The 12,019-nt window shown below is 35.8% G+C and overlaps 1 protein-coding gene across 10 annotated transcripts in view; it reads right to left on the reverse strand.

Moving 5' to 3' along the window:
• The window catches only part of PHKB (phosphorylase kinase regulatory subunit beta), a 203,830-nt gene that overhangs the window by 112,659 nt on the left and 79,152 nt on the right, over positions 1 to 12,019 (reverse strand). For all 10 annotated transcript variants that reach the window (XM_081507930.1, XM_081507929.1, XM_081507936.1 and 7 more), the window contains one exon: positions 6,121 to 6,184. In XM_081507930.1, coding sequence (XP_081364056.1) covers positions 6,121 to 6,184 — 64 coding nt within the window. The remainder of the gene's footprint in view (positions 1 to 6,120; positions 6,185 to 12,019) is intronic.

A 12,019-nucleotide genomic window follows, 5' to 3' on the forward strand; every position in this document is an offset into this window, starting at 1 on the left:
ACTCATGTTCACTGAATCAGTGATGCCATCCAATCATCTCATTCTCTGTCATCACCTTCTCCTCCTGCCTTCAATCTTTCTCAGCATCAGAGTCTTTTTCAGTAAGTTGTTTCTTCACATCAGGTGGCCAAACTATTAGAGCTTTATCTTGAGCATCAGTCCTTCCAGTGAATATTCAGGGTTAATTTCCTTTGGGATTGACAGGTTTGATCTCTGTGCTGTCAAAGGGACTCTCAATAGTCTTCTCTAGCACCACAGTTCAAAAGCATCAGTTCTTCAGTGCTCAGCCTTCTTTATGGTCCAACTCTCACATCCATACATGACTACTGGAAAAACCATAGCTTTGACTATACAGACCTATGTCAGCAAAGTGATGTCTCTGCTTTTTAATATGCTGTCTAGGTTGGTCATACCTTTTCTTCCAAGGAGCAAGCATCTTTTAATTGCATGGCTGCAGTCACCATCTGTAGTGATTTGGGAGCCCAAGGTAATAGTTTGTTACTGTTCCGTTGTTTCCGCAACTATTTGCCATGAAGTGATGGGACCAGATGCCATGATCTTAGTTTTGTGAATGTTGTGTGTTAAGCCAGATTTTTCACTGTCCTCTTTCACCTTCATGAAGAGGTTCTTTAGTTTCTCTTTGCTTTCTACAATTAGGCTGGTGTCATCTGTACATCTGAGATTATTGATCTATTTTACATATGGTAGTTTATATATTTCCATGCTACTCTCTCCATTTGTCTCACCCTCTCCTTCACCTCTGTGTCCACAAGTCTGTTCTCCATGTCTGCATCTCCACTGCTGCCCTTCAAATAGCTTCATCAGTACCATCTTTCTAGATTCCATATATATGTGTTAATATATGGTATTAGTTATTCTGACTTACTTCACTTTGTATAATAGGTTCTAGGTTCATACACCTCATTTGAATGGACTCAAATGTGTTCCTTTTCATGGTTGAATAATACTCCGTTGTATATATGTACCACAGCTTTTTTTATCCATTCATCTGTCAATTGACATCAAGGTTGTTTCCATGTCCTGGCTGTCGTAAGTATTGTTGCAGTGAACAATGGGGTACATGTGTCATTTTCAACATGGTTTTCTCAGGGTATATGCCCAGTAGCGAGATTGTTGTGTCATATGGTAGCTTTATCCCTAGTTTTTTAAGGACTCTCCATATTGTTCTCCACAGTTACTGTATCAATTTACATTTCCATGAACAGTGCAAGGAGGTTCCCTTTGCTCCACACCCTCTCCAGCATCCATTGTTGATAGATTTTTTGATGACGGCCATTCTCAGGTGTGAGGTAATGCAGTTTTGACTGCATTTCTCTAATAATGAGTGATGTTGAGCATATTTTTATGTGTTTATTGGTCTTCTCTTTGCCTTCTTTGGAGAAATATCTGTTTAGGCCATCTGCCCAATTTTTGATTGGGTGTTTTGTTTTCCTGGTATTGAGTTGTAAGAGCTGCTTTTATATTTTGGAAATGCTTTGTCAGTAGTTTAATTTGCAATTATTTTCCCCCTTCCTGAGCATTGTCTTTTCACTTTGTTTATAAGCTTCCTTTATTATGCAAAAGCTTTTAAGTTTAATTAGGTCCTATGGTTTATTTTTATTTCCATAACTGTAGGAGGTGGGTCAGAGAGGATCTTGCTGAGATTTATGCCATAGGGTGTTCTGCCTATGTTTTCCTCTAAGAGTTTTATAGTTTCTGGTCTTACATTTAGATCTTTAATCCATTATGAGTTTATCTTTGTGTATGATGTTAGGGAGTGTTCTAATTTCATTTTTATATGCAGCTGTCCAGTTTTCCTGGCACCACTTATTGAAGAGAGTATCTTTGCTTCATTGCATTTTCTTGCCTCCTCTGTCAAAGATAAGGTGTCTGTAGGTGCATGGGTTTATCTCTGGGCTTTCTATCTTGTTCCATTGGTCTATATTTTTGCTTTTTTTTGACAGTATCACACTGTCTTGATGACTGCAGCTTTGTAGTATAGTCTGAAGTAAAGAAGGTTGGTTCCTTCAGTGCCATTCTTCTTTCTCAAGATTGTTTTGGCTATTTGGGGTCTCTTGTGTTTCCATACAAATTGTGAATTTTTTTTGTTCTAGTTTTGTGAAAAATGCCATTGGTAATTTGATAGAGACTGCACTGAATTTGCAGATTATTTCTGGTAATAAAGTCATTTTCACAATATTGATTCCTTGTACCCACGAAAATGCAATATCTCTCCATCTTCTTATGTCATCCTGATTTCTTTCATCAGAGTCTTATAGTTTTCTGTATACAAATCTTGCTTCTTTGGTAGGATTATTCCTAGGCCTTTGATTCTTTTTGTTGTAATGGTGAATGGGATTTTTCTTAATTTCTCTTCCTGATTTTACATTGTTAGTATATAGGATTTATGTGTGTTGATTTTGCATCCTGCAGTTTTACTAAATTCACTCATTAGCTCTAGTAATTTTCTGATAATATCTTTAGGGTTTTCTATGTATAGTATCATGTCATCTGCAAACTGAGTTTTACTTCTTTTCTAATCTGGATTTATTATATTTATTTTTCTTCTCTGACTGCTGTGGCTAGGACTTCTAAAATTATGTTGAATAACATTGGAAAGAATGGGCACCCTTGTCTTGTTCCTGATCTTGGAGGAAATGCTTTAAGATTTTCACCATTGAGAATAATGTTTGCTGTTGGTTTATCATATATGGCCTTTATTATGTTCAGGTAGGTTCCTTCTATGCTCATTTTTTGAAGAGTTTTTGTCATAAATGAGTGCTGAATTTTGTCAAAAGCTTTTTCTGCATTTATTGAGATCATCATATGGTTTTTATTTTTCAACCTGTTAATACAGTATATTTCATTGATTGATTTGCATATAATGAAGAATCCTTGCATCCCTGGAATAAACAGAACTTGATTATAGCATACTACCTGTTTAACGTGTTGTTGGATTCTGCCTGCTAGACTTTTGTTGAGGATTTTTGCATTTATGTTCATCAGTGATATTGGTCTGTAATTTTCTTTTTTTGTGATGTCTTTGTCTGGTTTTGATATCAGGGTGATGGTGGCCTCATAGAATGAGTCTGGCAGTGTTCCTTCCTCTGCAATTTTTTGGAGCAGTTTGAGAAGGTTAGGCATCAGCTCTTCTCTAAATGTTGAATAAAATTCACCTGTGAAGTCATCTGGCCCTGGGGTTTTGGTTTTTGGGAGATTTTTTTTATCACAGTTTCGATTACAGTGCTTGTCACTGGTTTGCTCATAATATCTATTTCTTCCTAGTTTAGTCTTGGAAGGTTGAACTTTTCTAAGAATCTGTTCCTGTCTTCAAGGTTGTCCATTTTGTTGGCATATAGTTGCTCATAATAGTCTCTTATGACCCTTTGCATTTCTGTGTTGTCTGCTGTAACCTCTCCTTTTTCATTTCTAATTTTGTTGATTTGATTCTTCTCCCTTTTTTCTTAACCAATCTTGCTAATGATTTGTCAATTTTGATTATCTTCTCAAAGAACCAGCTTTTAGTTTTATTAATCTTTATTATTGTTTCCTTCATTTCTTTTTTCATTTATTTTTGCTCTGATCTTTATGATTTCTTTCCTTCCATTAACTGTGGGGGGTCTTTTTGTTCTTCTTTTCCCGGTTGTTTTAGCTGTAAAGTTACATTGTCTATGTGATGTTTTTCTTGTTTTTTGTATTGCTATACTTTCATCTTAGAATGGTTTTTGCTGCATTCCATTGGTTTTCCATCATTGTGTTTTCATTGTCATTTGTTTCTAAGAATTTTTTATTTCCCTTTTTATTTCTTCAGTAACCTGTTGGTTATTTATAAACATATTGCTTAATCTCCATGTGTTTGTGTTGTTTCATCTTCATGTGCTTAAGTTTGTTACAGTTTTTTCCCTGTAACTGATATCTAGTTTCATAGCATTGTGGTCAGAAAAAATGCTTGACACAATTTCAATTTTCTTAAATTTACTGAGGCTTGACTTGTGACCCAAGATGTGGTCTATCCTAGAGAATGTTCCATGTGCACTTGAGAAGAAAATGTATTCTTCTGCATTTGGATGGAATGTCCTGAAGATATAAATTAGGTTTATCGAACCTAATGTGTAATTTAAGGCTTGTGTTTCCCTATTAATTTTCTGTTTTGATGATCTGTCCACTGGTGTTAAGTGGGGTGTTAAAAGTCCCCTACTATTATTGTGCTACAGTCAATTTCCCCTTTTATATCTGTTAGCGTTTGCCTTATGTACCAAGGTGCTCCTACGTTGTGTGTATAAATATTTACAATTGTTATGTGTTCTTCTTGGATTGATCCCTTGATCTTTATGTAGTGTCTTTCTTTGTCTCTTGTAAGATTCTTTAGTTTAAGGTCTGTTTTGTCTGATATGAGAATTGCTGTGCTGTGTTTAGTTGTTCAGTTGTGTCTGAATCTTTGCGACCCCATGGACTGTAGCCAGCCAGGCTCCTCTGCCCATGGGAATTCTCTAGGCAAGAATACTGAAGTGGGATGCCATGCCCTCCTCTAGGGGGTCTTCCCAATCCAGAGATTGAACCCAGGTTTCCCGCATTGCAGGCAGATTTTTTACCATTTGTGCCACCAGAGAAGTCCATGAGAATTGTTACTCTGGCTTATTTTTGATTTCCATTTGTATGGAAAATCTTTTTCTACCCTCTCACTTTCAGTCTGTATGTATCTCTAGGTCTGAAGTTGGTCTCTTGTAGATAGCATATATATGGATGGTTTTGTATCCATTCAGTCAATCTGTTTCTTTTGGGTGGAGCATTTAATCCATTTAATCTTTACATTTAAAGAAATTATTGATATGGGGCTTACCAGGTGGCATTAGTTGTAAAGAATCTGCCTGCCAATGCTAGAGATGTAAAAGATGTAGGTTTAATCATTGGATTGGGAAGACCCCCTGGAGAAGGGCATGCCAACCCATTCCAGTATTCTTGCCTGGAGAATCCCATGGAGAGAGGGGTCTGGAGGGCTACAGTCCATAGGGTCGCAAAGAGTTGAATACGAATGAAACAACTGAGCAACTGACATTCTCTTAATTGTTTTGGGTTTGTTTTTGCAGGTTTCTTCCTTGTGTTTCCTGCCTATAGAAATCTCTTTAGCATTTGCTGTAAAGCTGGTTTAGTGATGCTAAATTCTCTTAATTTTTGCTTATCTGTAAAGCTTTTGATTTCTCTATCAATTTTGAATGAGATCCTTGCCAGGTAGACTAATCTTGGTTGTAGATTTTTCCCTTTTGGTACTTTAATTCACATATATCCTGTCATTCCCTTCTGGCCTGCAGAGTTTCTGCTGAAAGATCAGCTGTTAAGAGTATGGGATTTCCCTTATATGTTACTTGTTGCTTTTCCCTTGCTGCGTTTAATATTCTTTGTGTTTAATCTTTGTTAGTTTGATTAGTATGTGTCTTGGTGTGTTTCTCCTTGCATTTATCCTGTATGGGTATCTTTACAAAAATTGCTAAAGAAAATTAGTCTACTTCTTGATCCAGAGAAATAACCAGTATTATTGCATATTATTTCTTCCATTGACAACTCAATCCATGGTCACTTGATTAGGTGCAGAAATCGGTTAAAAATTTAAGGCAATCCTCAGGGTTTCCCTTTTATCTCAAAGAAAATGAGAGTTAGACAAATGAATACTATCAGTTGAGAGTTAAGCTAGGATCCCAATTTCCAATTCCTTGGCTGCACACCTTAAGCAAATTTCCCCTCTGCATGAAATATACACCTATATATGTTAAATTGAAACCAACAAGGGAATTGACAAGTAAAATATTTAGTACATAATGCAAGGAATATACAAAAATGTTGAAAGTTGAACAAAAGACTAGAGAGAAAAGCTACTGATCTTGGAAAATGAAAATTCTTTGTCAAGAGTTATATTGTTAAATTAAGCAATCTTTTTTTTTAATTTAGAAAACTAAAATTTAAGAAGCAAATCATATTCAAAGGAAAGGCTGTTCAACCATGGGCTGCTACATAAATTTCAGACATTCTCTGATCATGATGAATGACTTGGTTAATAAATGGCCAAGTTAATTAAACATGCAATTCAAAAAAATAGGTTTGTTGTTGCTATTGCTGTTTTTTTACCTGGTTGCCAAAGAGGTTGAATCCATTAATTGCTTCTAGAGCTGCTTTTGCTAAGCCAACAGAGCTAGAAGAGAAAAGGAAATACTTTATAACTCTGATGTATTTGTCTATAAAAGAATAACTGTTATCTGATGAATATTCACAAGCAAGTATTTTTATTAACACTTATAACAACTTCCCAAGAATAATGTCTAATAGACTTCAGTCTGACATTTCACTATGTTAATTTTTCTTCCTTATAGTTAGTGATCTCCAGGGAAAAATATTTCTAAGTTCACCATGATCTAGACAAATGGTCAAACTATTGATGGGAGTAGTCTTAATTCCAGTACACTTATATTCACTAACTCAAGGGAAAAAAATGATTAAGTTTAGAAGAAAGTGTAGTATGACAATATTTGCATGGTAATACCAGCAGCAATACCAGGCTGGGCATCATCATTCAGATTAATGAATAGAGCTTCTCTCATGTCAATTCTGAGCCCTAGAAAAGATTTTGCATATCATACACTTGCCACAGAGTATAGTTTAATATACCCACTCAAATGCTCTTTGCTTAAGGTCCAATGAAATGGCATTATTTTATGCTCACAGAGCAAAGGACCATCATACCTCTGATCTTTTGCTATATTCTTCTCTTTGTAATAAAATGTATACTTCTTTTTCCTCTCAGATATCTCATATGATACTGCTGAAAAATGGGAAGACCCAAATTTCATTAAAAATATAAAACTGTCATCTTATAAATATCAACCTTTAAATATTTTAGATCTAATATTTAGTTTACTTATTGCAATTTTTTGTCTTTTTTCTCAAAGCAAATGTATATTCCATTAATCATTTAAAATTAATGATCTGTCATCACTTCTCTAAAACAGTGATTATTAAAGTGTGGTTCCCAGAGCAGCAGCATTACTGGAAGCTTGCCAATTCTCACTGCTTTCTGGGAATGGGGTGTTAACAAGCCCTCCAGGTGCTTGAATGCACTTTAAATCTGAGAACCACAACCCTAAGCTATTCATGTTATCACAATCTACATTTTCTATAGGCTGTTTACATGAAATGTTCTCAAGTAAGCATTAATTTTACTATAAAATAGCAACTAGTTGGGAAACGTTTTAAAACACATGAATGGAAAGGAATATAGGCAATGTTTTATAACTTTAAATGAAACAGACCTTTAAAAATTGTGAATCACTGTGTTGTATACCTAACACTTAAATAACATTGTACACCAACGATACTTCAGTTTTAAAAAAGGATAATTAATGTATGGAGATAGTGATCAGGTGGAAGGTACAGTGAGGAAAACAAAAAATTATAATTCAATGTCCTACCTAATTGACACACCTAAGAAAATTTTGATGCATTAACTCTCAGGGGCTTATTTTCAGTATTAAAATACCTTGGAATTGATAAATCAATCCAGTTTATAGCAATAAAGTGAAATCCAGAAACTCAGAGATGAGCTAAGAGAAAGAACAGATTTTTTTGTTTTTATTTCATAAGTTAAAAGCACAAAGGTAAGTACTCAGACTACAGGATTTTATCCACAGGTGATATAATCACAGATATAGAAAATCCTTCAGTTCAGTTCAGTCACTCAGTTGTGTCTGACTCTTGGCGACCCCATAGACTACAGCACACCAGGCTTCTCAGTCCATCATCAACTCATGGAGCTTACTCAAACTCATGTCCATTGAGTCGGTGATGCCATCCAACCATCTCATCCTCTGTCGTCCCCTTCTCCTCCCACCTTGAAACTTTCCCAGCATCAGGGTCTTTTCAAATGAGTCAGTTCTTCGCATCAGGTGGCTAAAGTATCGGAGTTTCAACTTCAACATCAGTCCTTCCAATGAATATTCAGGACTTATTTCCTTTAGGATGGACTGGTTGGATCTCCTTGCTGTCCAAGGGACTCTCAAGAGTATTCTCCAACACCACATTTCAAAAGCATCAATTCTCTGGTGCTCAGCTTTCTCTATAGTCCAACTCTCACATCCATACATGACTACTGGAAAAACCATAGCTTTGACTAGATAGACCTTTGTTGGCAAAGTAAAGACTCTGATTTTAATATGCTGTCTAGGTTGGTCATAACTTTTCTTCCACGGAGCAAGCATCTTTTAATTTCATGGCTGCAGTCAAAATCTGCAGTGATTTGGGAGCCCAAAAAAATAAAGTCTCTCACTGTTTCCATTGTTTTCCCATCTATTTGCCATGGAGTGATGGGACTGGATGCCATGATCTTAGTTTTTTGAATGTTGAGTTTTAAGCCAACTTTTTCACTCTCCTCTTTCACTTTCATCAAGAGGCTCTTTAGTTCTTCTTAGCTTTCTGCCATAAGGGTGGTGTCATCTGCAAATCTGAGGTTATTGATATTTCTCCTGGCAATCTTGATTCCAGCTTGTGCTTTATCCAGTTCAGCATTTCTCATGATGTACTCTGCATATCAGTTAAATAAGCAGGGTGACAATATACAGCCTTGACATACTCTTTTTCCTATTTGGAACCAGTCTATTGTTACAGGTCCAGTTCTAACTGTTGCTTCTTGATGTGCATACAGATTTCTCAGGAAGCAGGTCAGTTGGTCTGGTGTTCCCTCTCTTGAAGAATTTCCCACAGTCCTTAAGAATCAACAAAAATGTACTATGTGAATGATACCACTCTAATGGCAGAAAGCAAAGAGGAACTAAAGAAACTCTTGATGAGGGTGAAGGAGGAGAGTGAAAAAGCCAGCTTAAGTTTTAAAACTCAGTATTAAAAAAACTAAGTTCATCACAAACTCAATGGACATGTGTTTGAACCAGCTCTGGGAGATGGTGAGGGACAGGAAGCCTGGCATGCTGCAGTCCCTGGGGTCGTGAAGAGTTGGACATGACTTGGAGACTAAGCAATAAGGTCCCAGGAGTCAAATTCACTATCAAAATGAATTTTATTTCTACACAATAGCCATAGACACTTGGAAATTTAACATTAAAAATAAGTATCAGTATAACATGAAATAACTCAAAATACTTTAGCTTAAATATAACAAAATATGTGCAAGACCTGAACACTGAAAAACATTTCTGAAAAAATTAAAAAGACCTAAACAAATAAAGAGATGTCCCACATTCATGAATTGGAAAATTGATGATCGTTAAAGTATCAGTTATCTTCAAAATGATCTATAGATTCAATGCAATCACAATCAAGTATCAACAGGCATTTTTTATAAAAAATGACTAGCTAATTCTAAAATAAATGCGAAAATGTCCTGGGAGAGTAGAAAGGTTTTCTTTAAAGGAGAACAAACCTGAAGGATTACTTTGGAGGTAGAAGAGCTCAATGATGATGCTGGCAAAAGAAGACATTTCTGAAAACACGAGAAGAATTTGTGTAGGGCAGAATAGTTTTTCTTGGATTTAAATAAAGCTAGTTATTCCTTTAACAAAAAAGTTGAAGGACAACTTGATTTCACGACTTGGCATAAAGCAACAATGACCAGTGCAATATAGTACAGATCCGGGAAGACATGTAAATCAATAAGACAGTCTAGAAATAGACTTATATGTACATGATCAAACAGCCAGGTAAGTCAATGCAGAAGGAATAACCTTTAATTGTGCTGGAATAGTGAAGTATCTATATGGGGAAAAAAATCTCAATCTTTGCTTCATACTACACAAAAGTAATTTGAAATAGATCACAAACTTAAATGTAAAAGCTAAAACTATAAATCTTTTAAAACAAAACCTAGGAAAAACACTTCACAATTTTGAAGTGGAAAATATTTCTAAGACACAATGAAGAACTATTCATAAAAACTTTGATAAATTAGACTTCATCAGCATTAATATCTGATCTTCAAAACATGCCATTAATAAATGGCATGCCATTTATTACATGCCATAATAAACATACCATTAATAAAATTAAAAGGCAAGTTGAACTCTGTAAAAAATATTTGTAAAAAAAGAAAAAACCCATATCTCACAAAAGAATCTAGAATATATAAAGAACTGTTACAACTCAGTAAGAATACAAACAACCCACTTTAAAAATGAGAAAAAGATTTTAACAGACACTTCAAAAAGCAGATATATGAAGGTAAATGGTACATGAAAAGATGTTTAATAAAATTAGTCAACAGAAAAATAAAAATTAAAATTACCACATACTCATAAGAATAATTTAAAAAATACCAACAATACCAAGTATAGATAAAGATGTGGAGCAATTGAAGTTTCTGCCATTTGATGGCAGGTATGAATGGTAGGAATGAAAAATGGTAAATTTCTTTCAAAAAACAGTTTGGCAGTTTCTTAAAATGTTAAAACACTTATTATATAACTCAGGAATTCTACTCTTATGTATTTTCCAAGAGAAATAAAAATATATATGAATAAAAAGAGCTGTATTGAAATGTTCACAACAGCTTTATTTTAATAGTCCAAACTGTCAACAAACCAAATGCTCATCAACAGAAAATGGATAAACCAAACTGTCGTTTATCTGTATAGTGAGATACTATTTGACAATAAAAAGGAACAAAGAAGTGAAAAAAATAAATAAAATACATGAAAGGGAAGGCAGAGTAGACATAATTTTCCCTATTCCTCTAAGTCCAATTAAAAACCCTAGACATAAAATAAGAGACTTGCCTATAGCTCAGATAGTAAAGACAGGAGACTCAGGTTCGACCCCTGGGTCGGGAAGATTCTCTGGAGAAGGGAATGGCAACCCACTCCAGTATTCTTGCCTGGAGAATCCCATAGACAAAGGAGTCTGGTGGAACTACAATCCATGGGGTTGCAAACAGTCACATACGACCGAGCAACTACTACTACTAGACATAACATAAAGAAACATAAAAAGGCTCAAAAAGATAGTAAGAAGGCAGACTGCCTAGAAACCTCAGGATTCCAGGAACAGCAGTATAAGGAGTCTCCTGAGTTTCCCTTTTGCATTTTTTTTTTTTTTGCCTCATATATATACCAGACTTAGAGCTGAATAAACCAACAACTAGGAAATACTGGTAGATACATACCAAAAAATACCCAGCAAAAACCAATGGACCAGGTAAAGAGCAACCTAGCAAAATGGAAAACTTTTAGACCATAACCAGTCAAAAAAACTGTGACTCTATCCCCACCCACTCTTGTATACACTGAGTGGGAGATTTAGATTTCTATGCTCCTGAGACTATAATGAGGAACTGCACCCAACATCCAACCACCTCAGTTGTGGTGGTGCCAGAAAAACCCAAGGAAGAAATCAAGACTTGCATTCCCGATGGATGGTAAAAAGTCTCCATTTGCACAACTCAGTGTCAGTGGACATCACATGGAGAGCCTAGACTTTCATTCCTACCCACCAGCAAATAGGTGAATCTCCCCTTCCTCTGGGGATGGCACCAGAGGAAGTCCAGTGGACAATTAAAACTCACATGAATGCCCAACTATAAAGAGGCCACACCCTTTTCCTTGTCATGTAAGTGGAGGTCACCTGGAAATTAGTACTGAGGTAAAAATACTTCTATCCTTCCCAGACAGGGAGGTATTAATTGAAGCCTATTGGGGACCTAGAGATGACAATCCAGATTCAGCAGTAATGTAGAATCTCTATCTTGGGTGTCAACAACACACAAAAAACTGGCAGTAATGGGTGATGTGTCTACCCTCTTCCCCTGCCAGAGTGGTGTCAAAAAAATACAACTAAAATAAAAAATAAAACCCACGGTCTTATAATATCTTAAATGTTCATCAGTTCAGTTCAGTCACTCAGTTGTGTCCGATTCTTTGCGACCCCATGAACCGCAGCACGCCAGGCTTCCCTGTCCATCACAGACTCCTGGAGTTTACCCAAACTTATGTCCATTGAGTCGGTGATGCCATCTAACCATCTCATCCTCTGT

This window comes from Giraffa tippelskirchi, chromosome 7 (assembly GCF_054371585.1).
Source record: "Giraffa tippelskirchi isolate mGirTip1 chromosome 7, T2T-mGirTip1v1.2.pri, whole genome shotgun sequence".
In the NCBI taxonomy this organism is placed as follows: Eukaryota; Metazoa; Chordata; class Mammalia; order Artiodactyla; family Giraffidae; genus Giraffa; species Giraffa tippelskirchi.